This window comes from Macrosteles quadrilineatus, unplaced genomic scaffold (assembly GCF_028750875.1).
Source record: "Macrosteles quadrilineatus isolate MER2022 unplaced genomic scaffold, UCM_ALF_1.0 Scaffold_8__2_contigs__length_117827958, whole genome shotgun sequence".
Lineage (NCBI taxonomy): Eukaryota > Metazoa > Arthropoda > Insecta > Hemiptera > Cicadellidae > Macrosteles > Macrosteles quadrilineatus.
Genome location: NW_026542601.1, coordinates 33,308,984 through 33,326,311, shown reverse-complemented (window position 1 = coordinate 33,326,311; position 17,328 = coordinate 33,308,984). Strand labels below are relative to the sequence as shown.

General features: G+C 34.6%; 1 protein-coding gene across 6 annotated transcripts in view; it reads right to left on the bottom strand.

Moving 5' to 3' along the window:
• Positions 1 to 318: 318 nt before the first annotated feature.
• The window catches only part of LOC128999673 (cytohesin-1-like), a 118,438-nt gene continuing 101,428 nt past the window's right edge, over positions 319 to 17,328 (bottom strand). For all 6 annotated transcript variants that reach the window (XM_054426291.1, XM_054426294.1, XM_054426289.1 and 3 more), the window contains 7 exons: positions 15,899 to 16,165; positions 15,421 to 15,533; positions 14,279 to 14,427; positions 13,676 to 13,787; positions 12,022 to 12,249; positions 3,604 to 3,673; positions 319 to 2,286 (listed from right to left, as the gene is read on the bottom strand). In XM_054426291.1, coding sequence (XP_054282266.1) covers positions 2,193 to 2,286; positions 3,604 to 3,673; positions 12,022 to 12,249; positions 13,676 to 13,787; positions 14,279 to 14,427; positions 15,421 to 15,533; positions 15,899 to 16,165 — 1,033 coding nt within the window. In that variant the 3' untranslated portion in view covers positions 319 to 2,192. The remainder of the gene's footprint in view (positions 2,287 to 3,603; positions 3,674 to 12,021; positions 12,250 to 13,675; positions 13,788 to 14,278; positions 14,428 to 15,420; positions 15,534 to 15,898; positions 16,166 to 17,328) is intronic.

The window sequence follows — 17,328 nt, the reverse complement described above, 5'->3', positions numbered from 1 at the left end:
TCCAACCAAACAACAAAAAACAGTGTGCTTTTATTAGGCACGTAATACGGGAGTACGCTTGAAAATAAGTTGGCTACTCTTAAAGATACAGAATTTTCCATTAAATTCAACCTAATCTAAAATGTGTTGTTAGTTGTTTGGAAGACTAATTATTTCTATGCTTTACATTATCTGTAGGAAAAATATCATTTGTAACACGAGCACAAAGTGCCTTTGCTACACTCGAGAAATTTTCCACACTCGCCCGAGGCTTGATAATAATAAAGAAAGATAATAATAAAGAAATGAAGAAAAAGACCATATAAAACGTAAATTTGTTTTATTTTTACACAATAAAAACTAATGAATTAACTTTGGCAGGCTACAATATACAATTTATATAAACAGTCATATATTACAAACTATACAGTTATATTTACACATTAAAGTACAGAGGTAAAAATTGAATTTAAATCCAGTGATGGCAACAATAATTTAACTTAAGCTAAAATTTTTTTCCATTCTAATCTTTATTCTCAGATATTACATGGTCCCAATACCGGTTTGAATAATCATGATAAAAACAAAAATGAAAACAATCTCATGAATGATATAATTTTTAACCAAGGGGTAAACTTTCTTGAGTAGGCTACTACACAATTCACAATTTATAACTGATGACCTCCAATATAAAGCTACTGATAGTTAATTCTTTTGGCACTAGCGATAATGATCTTATGAATGACCTGTACCTTATAAAACTCATAAATCGTTGCTGTTGTAATTAGTTTTGTTGTATCACTGAGAAGTAAGGTAGAGAGGGAACATGCAAGACTCTGTACCCTCTTCCTTGCTCCTCACAACTATATATCCTCCCACAACGTACCAGAGCTGAAAGCTCACGGGTCTAAACAAGTTTCCTCTGTACCTTACTTCTCTGTGATAGTAAAATCCTTAACAGAAATCACATATCTGAATTTCAAATAGTTACCTTCAGTGCTTTATGAAAACTGAACAGAGAATTAGCTTAAAATAGTGTGTGCTATAAGATATTAGCAGGGATTTCTTTTGAAAAAAAAATTTAGTTTTAAGCACAATACTGGAAGGCTATGATAAAATTCAAGTGTCATCAATTACTTTTAAACTCCCTAATCTCGCATAATTTTCACATAGCTGTGAGTGGAGGGTCTGCAAGACGGAGGACAGGTTTATTGCCTTAGAGATCCTTCCATCTTCTAGTTAGAGGGACCTAAAGCTTAAGAAAGGCTCTAACCACTGGTCGATGTGTTACCTACCGGTATAACATTGATTAAAGCAGTTGGGCAATAATTTGTTAGCAAAAACTCAGTCCTCTCAACCAGAAGGCTTGAGTTCTAACTATCAAACCAGGAGCACTGTTAAAACCGTACTGAATCAAATGAGTCAAATTTATACCATTCTGAATTTTTGTAATATGTGGAAGAAATTAAGAAATACTTATCCATTTATCACTGGGGCGTATGTCGCCCTCTCAAAATCAAACAAAATTTAAACTTTAAAGATCTAACACAATACAAAATCTTAGAGGAATCCTAACATTTAAAAGTGCAAAACAAATTTTACAAACTTACAAAGAAGTACAATAGGTTGTTAAAAATAACAGAATATATATTCGATAAACACAATAAACAAATAATACAATATACATGCTTACAAAATACCTACATGGAACAGTGTTTACATTTGATAAAACAAAAAGACTAGCTAAAACAAATTTATACAGGTTTCAATTTTAGGCTTAAAAAGAGCATGACAATAAGTAAAAAAGTTGTAAAAAAAATTTGGATACCAAATATTTAGTAGTTGAACCATAATTCTTTACACAGTTAAAATTATTGACCTAAAATATAATTTATACGAACGATTAACACATTTAAAAAATAATCCATGCTGATTCATTTACGACAATAGCCATAAAGCTGCCTTGAGGGACACCATAACAAATAAAAAATTTGTAATATTAACTTTGTTGCTATTTTCTTTTTAAGCCTAAAATAACACATCAGTGGTGGAATGTGGACGGGACTAGAGTGAAGGCACTGTGCTTCAGAGACCGACCAGCTCACAGAACAACTCCCTCGATTGATTAGTTCAGCGACTAAACTTTGGCTTTGGTGATGTTTGTGCTGTTCTTACGAGCTTGATCAGTTCAATAACTGACTGGTAGATCAGTTCTAGCTCTTGTGATGATGGTTCGAGCTATTCTTCTGAGCTTTTTTCTTTCTTGCTGCCAACATGTCGTAGAACGGATTGTGACTGATGCTTTGACTGAAAAAATGTTTTTATTAGTGTTATGTTTTAAATTCACACAACTGTAGAACAATGCATACTCGGCAATAGCATTAACTTTGGAAAATCATTGAAACATTGTTATTGAAATAAATCACAGAGTATGCTACAGTGCTATTGTTTACATGAGTTGACCATTGGCTTGGTTAAAAACTAATTGTATGTATACAATAATAATCAGTTAAACTGGCAACAACAACTTGAACAATGGAATGGAATGTTTGGTTCTATCCATAGTTAAGAAATCAGTATTTGACAGCAGCGGCTTTTTACCCTAAAATTGATTTTTTTAAAGTTATCCTCTTGGCCTTATCAATATGAGGAGAGGATTTTTCAAAACCTGAGAGGGCGCACAAGCTTTTATATGAGAGCCAGTCAAAATGCTTTATGCTACCAAAAGGGCATAAAGAATCATGATAACCACCTGGGTTTAAAGGATAAAAAAAGGATCACTTGGCGAGAAAAATTAATCAACAAGGAGATAAAATGTAAGTAATATAAACACCAAGAACCCTAATGTATATCTAGTTTTTCATTCAAAGCTGTGAAAGAAAAATAACTTTTTAACCATAATATATGAAATCTTCGTCTTTGAGAGATGACCACATAATTAAACAGGCGTTAGGGCGGGCCTATGATTTTGGATGTGTTGCAATAATAAACCCTACAGTTCAAGTTACAATTTAGGTCTTGCATTGTAGTTTGCTCTTGAATATGAGATAAATTGGATTTTGCTCCAAATGGGAATCGCTGCAGCACATCCCAAACTTTGGAAACTTATTTTGCCATTTCAATTATCTGGACTCCTTCTTAAGACCACGGAATTGACAATCTAATTTGACCTTATAAGGCAACCTCCTGGTATAACTCTCTAGGCTAATATTGTTTATTAAAAATTGTGTTCATTTTGTTTGAGTTAAGCCTCCGAATCACTGATCAAAACTTGAACTGGTGAAATCACCTGCTGTCAAGTGATCCTATTGACCTTGAAAGGCAACCGGTTTCGATCCTCACGCGATCATCTTCAGGCAGACGTCGTCATCGTCTTTTCGTTCTTGCGAACACGTCATTTTTTTAAATCTCACAATATAATCTCAAATTTTTTTTTTAAACGACATTTTCGCAAGAACGAAAAGACGATGACGACGTCCGCCTGAAGATGATCCCGTGAGGATCGAAATCGGTCGCCTTTCAAGGTCAAAAGGATCACTTGACAGCAGGTAATTTCACCAAAAAATATGTGTAAAATAACAAAAAAAAGCTAAAAATTACACAAAAATCAAACAAATAACTTACCCAACACACTTGATCCATTCGTCCCTCTCTTCCGCCGTCGCGGCAGACATTCTGTACACCGTGTGTTTGCCTGAAAAATTGTATATTAATGAGTTTTATAACTTTATTGAACAAATAGTAACAATCAAATGAACTCGTTTATATTTTTGATTGATTATTTTTTTAAGGTGTTAGATGATACATGATGTGAAAATAATATCCCTTATTCAACTCATGTTTATAGGGTGGAAAAATTATTGAACATACACATACTGATAGCCAGGTATACATGGCAATACAAGTAAAAACGGTTTACATAAAGACAAATAGTTATCTCCTCATCTGGATGGATAAAATCTTGGAGGGCAACTCACCCACTTCATGGTAAAAATATTTAAAATTTTAAACATATACATAGGACAATTATTTTTACACCTCAAACATTGAAATAGGCTGAATACAACAACAACGAAAAACTACGTTTGAATCACTGCTTACACAATTGGTCACAAACTACTGCATTACATCTACAATGCAGTATTTTATAATCAACGCAAAACCCCTGGTTTATATTAACCTCAAACTACAATATACAGTAGGGTTTTGACAATCAAATTTTCAGTTATCTGACTTTATACGACCTTCCCCACGGACAATCAGAACTCCACATACCATGGAATGACATGTTTTTGTGTGGTTTAACTGGACACCGTAGAAGTTATTTCGAGACAACTCGGTTTGAAACTCCTGTATGTAGTCAGAAGATCCACACCAGAGTTTAGGCACCTAAACTTGACTGTATTTTCCGATTACGATTAAGTGAGCTGCCACAACGTTTGTAAAATACTAATACCTGCATACCTCTCTTTATTAGTGGCAAAGCACAAGGCCACAACAAAGCAACAGCTTAGGCAATGTTGCTAAGTGAACAAGTTTTTTATATCTTATTTTACAGTTATGAAAGAAGGGTTTTGATTTGTCAGTTATTTTTTCCTTACGACTTCAAAACCAAAACGGTAGTGGCTTAAAAAGAAAACGAAAGCATTAAAAAGAGGTTGAAAGGTTTTTCAAAATGTTTACAATAGTTGTTATTATTTTCCTATCTGACTTTTCCGCTTTTCTGAACTTACCGCAGCGGATTTAGGTTTGGCAATCAAAACTCTACTGTAAACTGAGCTTTCAATTCTTCAATCAAACTACAATTAAATTAAAATCCATTTTTAGCCCCTGAGCTGTGATATTAATTAAAAATAGGTATTTACCTTCGTCTACAGCTCAATCTGTTGTAACTTGAGTTACGGCCGTTTCGGCATTATAATGCCATCGTCAGACGTTGAACATTCAGCTGAAGTAGCGTCGTCATAGTTGAAACACAAAACACGAACACGAATAACATTTTACTTTTACAATTAATAACGAAAACACAATGAACAGGCCTGTCGCACACACGGTACCGGTTGACATTGCCACGATCTGAACTGGATGCCGACTGGAGGTTAATCCTGCATCGTTCTTTGCGTAGTGGTGTTATCAGCTGACCTTTGTACTCCTGCCTTTTGTCTCTTGTCCTGGTCTAAAATACTATTGAAAATGATGTGTGATTTATATTGTAGTTTGTCATTTAATATTGTGTCATCAAAATTATTTTCTGTATAGGCTCTGTAAATTTCGTATTCTTCTAATGTGTCCAATTTATTTCCTTTCTTGCTTGTGTGGAGTATATCGAGGCCAGTGTTCAGATCATACATGTCATGGTTTTTATCAACCAGGTGTTGCGCAAAGGATGATTTTTGTTTGTCGGCTCTTGGACATGGGTGATGTTCTTTGTACCTGGTTCCGAATGTCCGTCCAGTTTTTCCTATGTAAAAGCTCGGGCAACTAGCACATTTAATTTTGTATACACCTGACTTCTCACTTTTGTCGATTACACGATCAGAAACGTTTAATTTATTAATTGTCTTGTTGTTGGTCTTGAACGCCAATTCGATACCATGTTTTTTCAATTCTTTCGTAAGTGAATACTGAATTGAATGTGAGTACTCTACACACACATACTTCTTCTTTTGTGGTTGGACGTCTCCAGACTTTTTGTTTTTCATCTTACTTAATAACCTGTCAATCATATTGCTGTTGTACCCATTAGATAGCGCTATGTAATTGATCAAATTGAGTTCTTTATTAAAATTGTTGTCTGACATTGGAACATTTAACAATCTATATACCATACTATTATAAGCGGCATATTTCTGTGATGGCGGATGGTATGACGTGTTATGGATGGTTTGGTTTGACGTGGTTGGCTTACGATAAATGCTGAAATCCAATCTATTGTCCAATTTTTCTATTGTCAGGTCTAGAAAATTCATTTTGTTTGACTCCTCGATTTCCATCGTGAATTTCAAATTTGGGGCAATATTGTTTAGATATTTGTGTAATAATTCCAGTTGTCGGACGTTACCGTTAAATAAAAGAATGGTGTCATCTACATATCGGTGGTACTGCAGTATTTTTTGTTTCTGTTTGTTACGATCTGATAGTATAAATTCATTTTCGATATAATTCAAATAAATGTCGGTGAGTATGCAAGATAGAGGGGAGCCCATTGCTAGGCCCTCAGATTGTGAGTAGAATTTTCCTTCAAACTTAAAATAATTCTGTTGAAGTACTTCTTTCAGAAGGACTAAAAATTCATCGACTGCTTCTGGCAACATATTTGAACTGGAAGTCAGGTGACCTTGGACTAATTCCAAAGTTTTCTCCACCGGTACATTGGTGTACAAATTAACGATGTCAAATGAAACCAATAAATCATGCATCCTTATGTTTAAATCTTTAGTTTTTTCAATACAATCATGGATGTTTTTAGACTAAAATTATTCTGGAATTGGATCTGGTTTCTTAAAATTTGTTCGAGCTTTTTAGCGAGTGAGTAAGTTGGTGCAGAGGTGTGGTCCACCAACGGTCTTATTGGGACGCCTTCCTTGTGCACTTTAGGCAATCCTCGCAACACTGGTGCAGAGGGGTTGGTAACCATCAGGCGCTTTATTTCCTCGTCGCTAAAAAGTACCTTACTATTATTTACAAGTTTCCTAATTTTCCTTTGGTACACTTTGGTGGGGTCTTTTTTCAATTCTACAATTTGATTATTTGTGATAAACTCTATAACCTTATTTATATACTCTGTTTTGTACATTATTACACTAGTGTTACCTTTGTCTGCTTTACATATTATTGCATTGTGAGAGGTTAATTTTTCTTTAATGCTATTCAAAGCTAATGCATCATTTCTGTGAATGTTGTTAGTTGTATTGGATGTTTTATTGTCATTACGAAGTTTTTTATTGAGGTTATTAGTAACTAATGCACGGGCTAAAATGCGCCCATCTTCGTCCGGGATTGTCTTAATAGCACATTCAGCGTTAATAAATTCATTAAATTTTGCTTTTTGGCCTTGTCGTGGGAGATTATACTTTAAGCCCTTCTCTAAAAGGGCTGTTCCATTTTCTGAAACGGCCGTAACTCAAGTTACAACAGATTGAGCTGTAGACGAAGGTAAATACCTATTTTTAATTAATATCACAGCTCAGGGGCTAAAAATGGATTTTAATTCATCTGCTAGTCAAGCATTGTTAGCCATACAATACAAGAACATAAAGTTGAAATTACATAACACTGTACAGAACTTAAAATTCAACAAAGAATGTTTAAGACATGGGATAAAACCATCATACATCCAAATAAAGACTAGAAACAGGTCATTAGCTGCATCTAAAGCTATAGAATGCGCTGAAAAAGTTTGGTTAAGGAATGAAATAAAACATCTTTACCGTAAGAAGGATATGTTGAATAGATTGTTGCTAAACAAATATTTGGAACTAGCAAATAGTGTTCACCAGATTACTTTAAACGAAATTTTATTTCAAGTTGAACAATCTGTCACCAGAATTATTAAGTGCAAAAAGTCAACTCAAAATAGGAAATTTCAGAAGCTAGTAAATGATCAAAAGTCAAAAGAATCCATAGTTTTGTTTGATTTTGAATTTTACCCAAGGGTAATAAACAATACCAAAATCAAATTTGATGAAAATGAGAAATCAGTTTTAGAGAAGGGCTTAAAGTATAATCTCCCACGACAAGGCCAAAAAGCAAAATTTAATGAATTTATTAACGCTGAATTTGCTATAAGACAATCCCGGACGAAGATGGGCGCATTTTAGCCCGTGCATTAGTTACTAATAACCTCAATAAAAAACTTCGTAATGACAATAAAACATCCAATACAACTAACAACATTCACAGAAATGATGCATTAGCTTTGAATAGCATTAAAGAAAAATTAACCTCTCACAATGCAATAATATGTAAAGCAGACAAAGGTAACACTAGTGTAATAATGTACAAAACAGAGTATATAAATAAGGTTATAGAGTTTATCACAAATAATCAAATTGTAGAATTGAATAATTTATTTTTGTAAAAAAATACAACCGACTTCAAACGCTCTAAAAAGAATGAAATAATTTCAATAAAGTAAAAACTTTTGTATTAGGCAAGCTCACGTATTTTAAGTCGGCGCGGCTCTATGATGATTTTTGATGCAAAATTGAAAGAGGGTGTCCATATTGCAGGTGACTATCTATAACTGAAGGTGTTAATCTGCATGTCTTTTTTATAGTTATGCGTTAAGTGTTATTTTATTACCGTAATCAGAGATCGGTATTATAGTGGTATTAACGAGTATCTTTAAAAAGATTATAACGCATTTAAATGTTTCTAACTTGGAAAAGTAACGTTTTAATACTAAACTAGCTTCTTTTCCCTATCATAATATCAAACTAAATTATTTTCCTATTCATATAGAACATTTGTGTGTGTTATTTTCATAATGCATTTATTCTGAAGTAAACATAAAATACAAGAAAATATTTCCTTTAATATATAAACAATAAAACAGTTCAGTATGTTTTTTATATATTTATGTTATCCAGCTACAATTTATTGATTTTCAAAATACACACACATCAATCATATTTGCAGTTTGAGCCGCGCCGACTTGAAATACATGAGCTTGCCTAATACAAAAGTTTTTACTTTATTGAAATTATTTCATTCTTTTTAGAGCGTTTGAAGTCGGTTGTATTTTTTTACAAAAATAAATTATTTCATGATTTTTAGTGACTGTATATTTTTTTATATATTAATTACTTGAGGATTTTCGATAAGCAAAACTGTTTGAAACAATCAAAAGTTCCACAGAACAATCATTATTTTAAAACTGCTTGAGTCACCTGTTCAGGTTACATAATCAATGGGTATGGAAATAAACATCTTTAGATATTCCTTAAGAAAGAAAGAGTTGTCCATTACATTAGGCCTAATGAAAAACTAATTGTCTTTTCTAGATACATTGAAATGTCAGACATCATCGTTTCCTGCAATCGGTGTACTTCTACATTATAAAAAGAAATACAGTAACGTCTCAAGCCTTTTGGAACAATATGAAAGTTATTCCTTAGCTACCAGCACTAAAAAATCTCTCAAAAGTGGAAAATTGGTCGTTAACACTATAGTACCTTTCGTATAGTACCTTTGGAAAATATTATATGAAAGATTGGTTCAACTAAAAGTGGTGTAAGTCATGTAGGGGGTTTTGTTTGCTCAAGATATAGCCTAGTTGAAATTGCAAATCATCTTCCTCTAGGACTTTCCGAAGCAGGCATAATAGTATTGATATGATATAGTAACTGGGTAGAGAATATCAATAAACATTCCACATCTGCTAATGCATGTTTAGTAATTAAAATATTTAACAGTTTTAAGACAATTGACGATTATGCACTGTCACACTTCTTAGGTCGTGTAAGGAATAATATTGCATTTGATTTATATTTAGACCTGTTTTACGAATGCTTTGGTTTTCACAATACACCTTTATTTGTCAACAATATCATACAGCTATTCACTGAAACATATATGTTTTTGTAAGTCAGAATATTCAATACTAAAAACAGAATTAGGTACTGTATACACAAATCAGGTAAAACGTTAAAATACATTTTTTATAGTAACCAAAACAAAATGCATTTTTCTCATTGTAATTCATTTAGGCTCCATGGCAAGAAATAGTTTATTGATCAATATGAAGCAACTGTTTAATGAAAAATTGTCTGTAGCTTCATTTAAATGGTTTCAACTAACAGCTGTAGGAATGTTATTATGATTTATTGCCTTCTCTGCACAAATGTAAACAATCTGCACAAATGTAAACAAAATAAATGTTGAATATTTAAGGTTTTCAGAATTTTTCACCGAAACAAATATTAAACTTAAACATAATATATAAGGTACCAAATAAAAACTCTCCTGGTTATTTTGGTGGTGGAACCACACTGATCGGTAAAAGAATCACAGAGAAATTGGTGAACATACATAGAAAAAAAAAAACATCGCCACAAACAAATTGAGAACCTCCTCCTTTTGTTGGTAGTGGGGAAGTCGGTTAAAAAAGACCCCACCAAAGTGTACCAAAGGAAAATTAGGAAACTTGTAAATAATAGTAAGGTACTTTTTAGCGACGAGGAAATAAAGCGCCTGATGGTTACCAACCCCTCTGCACCAGTGTTGCGAGGATTGCCTAAAGTGCACAAGGAAGGCGTCCCAATAAGACCGTTGGTGGACCACACCTCTGCACCAACTTACTCACTCGCTAAAAAGCTCGAACAAATTTTAAGAAACCAGATCCAATTCCAGAATAATTTTAGTCTAAAAAACATCCATGATTTTATTGAAAAAACTAAAGATTTAAACATAAGGATGCATGATTTATTGGTTTCATTTGACATCGTTAATTTGTACACCAATGTACCGGTGGAGAAAACTTTGGAATTAGTCCAAGGTCACCTGACTTCCAGTTCAAATATGTTGCCAGAAGCAGTCGATGAATTTTTAGTCCTTCTGAAAGAAGTACTTCAACAGAATTATTTTAAGTTTGAAGGAAAATTCTACTCACAATCTGAGGGCCTAGCAATGGGCTCCCCTCTATCTTGCATACTCGCCGACATTTATTTGAATTATATCGAAAATGAATTTATACTATCAGATCGTAACAAACAGAAACAAAAAATACTGCAGTACCACCGATATGTAGATGACACCATTCTTTTATTTAACGGTAACGTCCGACAACTGGAATTATTACACAAATATCTAAACAATATTGCCCCAAATTTGAAATTCACGATGGAAATCGAGGAGTCAAACAAAATGAATTTTCTAGACCTGACAATAGAAAAATTGGACAATAGATTGGATTTCAGCATTTATCGTAAGCCAACCACGTCAAACCAAACCATCCATAACACGTCATACCATCCACCATCACAGAAATATGCCGCTTATAATAGTATGGTATATAGATTGTTAAATGTTCCAATGTCAGACAAAAATTTTAATAAAGAACTCAATTTGATCAAACACATAGCGCTATCTAATGGGTACAACAGCAATATGATTGACAGGTTATTAAGTAAGATGAAAAACAAAAAGTCTGGAGACGTCCAACCACAAAAGAAGAAGTATGTGTGTGTAGAGTACTCACATTCAATTCAGTATTCACTTACGAAAGAATTGAAAAAACATGGTATCGAATTGGCGTTCAAGACCAACAACAAGACAATTAATAAATTAAACGTTTCTGATCGTGTAATCGACAAAAGTGAGAAGTCAGGTGTATACAAAATTAAATGTGCTAGTTGCCCGAGCTTTTACATAGGAAAAACTGGACGGACATTCGGAACCAGGTACAAAGAACATCACCCATGTCCAAGAGCCGACAAACAAAAATCATCCTTTGCGCAACACCTGGTTGATAAAAACCATGACATGTATGATCTGAACACTGGCCTCGATATACTCCACACAAGCAAGAAAGGAAATAAATTGGACACATTAGAAGAATACGAAATTTACAGAGCCTATACAGAAAATAATTTTGATGACACAATATTAAATGACAAACTACAATATAAATCACACATCATTTTCAATAGTATTTTAGACCAGGACAAGAGACAAAAGGCAGGAGTACAAAGGTCAGCTGATAACACCACTACGCAAAGAACGATGCAGGATTAACCTCCAGTCGGCATCCAGTTCAGATCGTGGCAATGTCAACCGGTACCGTGTGTGCGACAGGCCTGTTCGTTGTGTTTTCGTTATTAATTGTAAAAGTAAAATGTTATTCGTGTTCGTGTTTTGTGTTTCAACTATGACGACGCTACTTCAGCTGAATGTTCAACGTCTGACGATGGCATTATAATGCCGAAACGGCCGTAACTCAAGTTACAACAGATTGAGCTGTAGACGAAGGTAAATACCTATTTTTAACAATTAAATTTCCCCGAATTTCCAAAGTACCGTACTTGTGATTAAAACACCCACCTTCCACCACTTTTCCCTCGCTGTCAGTCTTGCACGCCTTGATGAAGTCCGTCCCCATCGCGTACAGCTCCAGACAGTAAGGTTTGTGCCGATCTGTGGCCTCTCTCACCTGGATGTTCTCCAGTGGGATGATCCCCCGAGGCTCCTTGTCTGTCGTGTACTCAAAGTAGTACAGACAGTTGTCGTTGAGAATGAACCACCGTCGCTTCCAACTCTTGTAGCGTCCACCTGTCGAAAATTGTGGGTTCAGTATCTGTGCTTAATAGTGTTCCGTTGATTCACTACCACTGATTTTTCAGGTTGAAATGTTATTATTTCCTATAAATCCTGTTAAGGGTTAATTTAGATCAGGTTATTTTAGGTTGGGTTATTTTAGGATGGGTTATTTTAGAACCAAGGCATAGTTTATAACGTAATTTGTGTAATGTTACCTGACTGATGAAGCCGCTAATCTAGTCAGTAAAAATGCTACACAGATAATCTCACAACATTCTACACTCATATTTGGGTTAAAATACGCACCTGTGCTGTGATGGGGTGTTCCCCTGTACATTGTGAGTATTTCCATAATCTTTTGAGTCGACTCATGTCATTGTAAATTGAAATTAAATTAAATGAAAAATCATTTATTTACACAGGCAAAGTTAGGGCCACATGGCCCTTTCTTACACTTAACCTGTACTTAATATAATATAAATATTTTAACAGAATCAGCTTATACAATAAAACAAAACAGAAATCATAGATACAGAAACTTTTATCAAAAATAAGTAAATTTTAAAAATACTTACACACACACTCTCACACATACATACATACAAGTCAGCGACCGCCATGCGCACAAGCCCCTACGACAAACCTGTCTTAAATTATGACTGTTATTCGAATTTAAAATAACGCCTGTAATACTTCGCGATTGCTCGAATTCGATACACTAGTTTAATTTAATTTGTTAGTTATGGAATGGACAAATAGAACAAATATAGACCGGCAGCAGTGCTGTGGTTATCATATGTTCCGGCGCCCACTGCTAGGAGTGTCGTGTAGTCACGGCGCACACCGCTGAAGCGTCTGCTGGTAGCATACGCAGTCCTTGTCTTCAGCCGTGAGTGCCGTAACTACATGGCACTCCTAGCTGCACAAAGATAAACGGTATTTGTTCATTATTATGTCTTTTATTGCTGACAATATTCCCGTGGCGGAGCACGGGCGGTTAACTAGTAGATATGAACTAGTGGTAGAAAATTATCATTTTTATACAAAAACTTCCAAAATGTTAAAGCCTATTTTAAGTATTTATTAGTTTTCAAAAAAGTCGGAGCAAATATGGATTAAGTATTAAATATAAAAAAATATGCGAGACCAAAAAGCTGTTTTTAAAAAGATAAGAAATATTTGCATGTTCCAATCCATAAAGTAAAATACATTTAAAAACTAAAAAGCGAGAAAAAATATGAAAACCAGCCACATTTACAACATGACTAAACCACAGCCGAGTAGATGATGTTATGTTTGCAAAGATAAGTGGAAGGCTGTTGCCCTCAAGTTCAACTAGTGTTTTGTTCAAAGCTACGCAAGAAATCTTAAGAATAGCGATTCAAGAAATACATCTCCCTAAGACAAATCAGGTATTTGTAATGTAACACAACATTACCTTGTTTCCAAAGCCAGCCTTCTTTATCTGGGTTGAAGAATGTGTGCATCAGGTCATTACCATCATCCTCTGGGATCTTGAATGGTTCAGTTTTTATACTCTCGTATAAGCTCTGCAACAAAAATATCATTCAATAATCTTAACAATATAGGGGTATTCTGCCCTGAGCTTAACTAAATAAATATTGTCCCACTTTTGGCCATCAAATATTATGTTTTAGTTGTATCGGTTTGTTTAGGACAGTTAGGTTCTATTTACGTACATGTACTTTTTTTGCAAAATATAATAAATCTAAATGTAAGTTGAATGTTTTAATATCTGCCAAGGTTGGATAGTTTTATGATAAGTAGTTGCTGTGCCTACACTTGGCAACAGGAATAAGATGCAGAAGAGAATAATATGTTCATGGAATCTACTGTTGAAAACCATTCCGCATTTACTGTTGAATATGGATACAAAACTCAATTGAACAAAATAAAAACTTATCACAGTGTTAACATAGAGGTTGCCATGTTATATCAGCACACCAACAGAAAGAAAGTTGGGTCCAAACTACCACAAGAAGAAAATCGTTTTTAAGGGAAAAAATAACAAGTTACTTACGACTAACAGTTCCCTCGGTAGATCGCCCCCGTTGTTGATTCCTCTGTTCATGCTGATGAATTGTTCAACTGTCGGTTTTTCCTTGACACTTGGATTGTGTAGACTCGTATTGAGCATGATGATGGCAAATGACAGCACATAGCATGTGTCTGAAAACCATGTCATAATCAAACAACGCATGAAATGATTGGGTTGAATGAATTTTTTAAATCAACATCTGCCAACTATTTAAACTTATTGGTAATTTTGTGAATTATTTGTTTGCCTATTTTCATCATCTTACAAAAGTATTCATAGCAGTCAAACACTCTTAATTTATAAACACAAAAATTAAATTATTTCGAAACAAGTGATTTGTGGATACACAAAAATAGAATTAGGCTAAACAAAAAGTAATTAAAGGGTTTTTAAGCACAACTCACAGAGTAAACTTCTATGCAATCCATCCACCATTTATTCAAGATGGGGTTCTCCCACTTAGATCTCCCACAGACAGTGCTCACCAGACCTGACTTGAGTTATACTTGATTCAAACCCTCATCTGTCTCCTGTCGCTGTCTCCTGACTAGGGAGATCTCGGCCATTCATCAGACCACAGAGAAGTTAGGTACATAGGAAACAAGCTTATAGTACACTGTGCGCATTCAGTTCTAGTATATTGTGCCGGAAAAATACTTGAACAAGTCTAAGCAGCGAGCAGACTGTGTGGAAATTCCTATTGCACATGGCTTGTCTTCATCCACCGTGAACGTTGTAGTACATGAGGGTGAGGAGGGCAGTGTTGACCCTAGACACCAGAACTAGCGCTAGCCACCACTTAAGTGTACCGTTGAATGTTTCCTCAGTACCTTACTTCTATATGATCAGACCTAGCTGTCAACTATAACAACACTGGTCATCAAAAAAGGCCCCCCCCCCTTTGGGACAGCTGTCAGAGAGAGCATTTTTTTATTGAGTTGCACTTACATATAGCAAAAGTTTTGTTTGTCAAACTTATGGCAGATAAATTGGCCTACAGCTCTCAAAGCTTCAAAGACTGATGAGGATATTTTTTATTAGACGAGTACCCTAAATCAAAAAGATTTTAACATGACATAAAGAAAAAGTAATGTTTTTTTGTCATTTTTTAGTACGGTACCAACCTGTATTAGTAAATATGTTGGGGTTCAATTGGCAGTACCGCTGAGCAAAGCACTCCATCATTCTGTCAATCTTCTGAGCTTCACCTGGTAACCTGAAGCTCCACAGGAATTGTCTACAAAACAGGACACACTTAGTTAGGTTTGTCCATAAAGACGGGTTTTCATTCCTTTCAAAGATTTTAATTATTTAAGGACCGAACATTTTAGTTCTGATGTAATTACAGAATTCTGTAAAATATGCCAACTTCTAAACCACGTGAAACTGAAAGGTAGTTCTGTAAACAATGGAATCTGTTATGTCACATCAACCATATGTCATAAGGGTAGCCAAAACTAAGGGAGAAAATAAAATTTTAGACTGTAGCACATTCCGTAAGAGGCTCATTCAACTATAATATTTTTCAATTAAAAGATTTACAACAGCTGATCTATATGAATGCCTACTTCATTGTACAAAATTCAATGCTACCAAACATACCTAAGTGCCTGCACCAGTATGAGGTCCGTAAAGTCGTGCAAGTCCACAAACGCTTTCAACACCTTCTCGTTGAAGTCGTTGCGTTCGCCCAGGTAGTCCCCGATGGCCGTCTTGTTTAAGCCTTCTCCCTTGTACAGGAAAGCCGCCACGTCTTCGCACGTTCCTGTCAGCAATCCATGTTCAACGAGGAACTCAATGCCTTTCTTGGGATCCATGTTGAACTTCTTACGGCCAATGGACATCTGTTTTGTGCGTGTGTGGTTTTTACTGCAACAAAATAGACAACGTGTAATAGCCTATTCAAGACTTTTTAATGGTGATTGGATGGTAAATGGACTCTGGACTTAGGATGGAACTAGACAATTCATTCCTATGTTAAAATTTGTAATTATATGAATTACAGGGAAATTCTTTGTCTCTGTGAACTAAGCGAAGACAACTTTTTGTTTCTGTGAATTTTCAAGACAAATGTTTTGTTTATGCAGGGAAACACATAGTTCCTGTGAAGTACGCAGAGAAAAGTTTTGTTTTTGTCAATTACACAGATAAATGATTTACTTCTGTGCGCTACCAAATACTTTGTTTTTGTGAACTAAGCAGACACATTCTTTGCCTGTAAATCAGTTGTGTAAGAAAATGTTGCTTAAGTAGAGCTTCAGACAAATAAGCAGGTTGTGAAATGTGTCACACTGGAATCATATCTTATCAGTAGCTCTAGTGTAGAAAGATAACAGGTTATTGGAAGTCTAGGTAAAACATTGGAATTGCATCAGTTCTGTAATGGAAGCTCTATAATTCTATTCCGCATTCCGGACCACAATAATAAAACCCAGGACATTAGTATTGTCAGCATTGAGTAATATTCTATCCAATTTAAACTCAAACATTTATTCAAGGATTGGAAAGAAGAAAAAAAACAACAAGTATTTTCATTTTTATTTGTATTTTGTTGGATTGCTGATATTTTCCAAACTACTGTACATACCTCTTTAATCCGAACCCCTGTAATCCGAACGTCCACTAATCTGAACGAACGTCCACTAATCTGAACGCCTCATTGCTATACTCTATACACAGTACAGTAGTTCTTTATTGTATACTGTATTTATTGATATATGCACCGTAATTATTTCAATTGTAATGTACAGTACTGTTTATTCCCTATGTTTACTACTGTATTAAATAAATACTGTATTTCACTTCATAAAGCATTTTTCACTTTTCCCTAGCTATTATTATGTAAAAACTACAATATGTTCTATAATACGAACTACTCAATAGTCCGAACTACCCCCAGTCCCAATTAGTTCGGATGAAAGAGGTTCTACTGTATCTGAAATTAAGTTCAATAATTTTTAATTTGTTCCATTAATTTGTTAGTTTGTTAATTGTTGTTGTTTGTTGGTAAGTTTTAAGCAGTGCAAATCTGT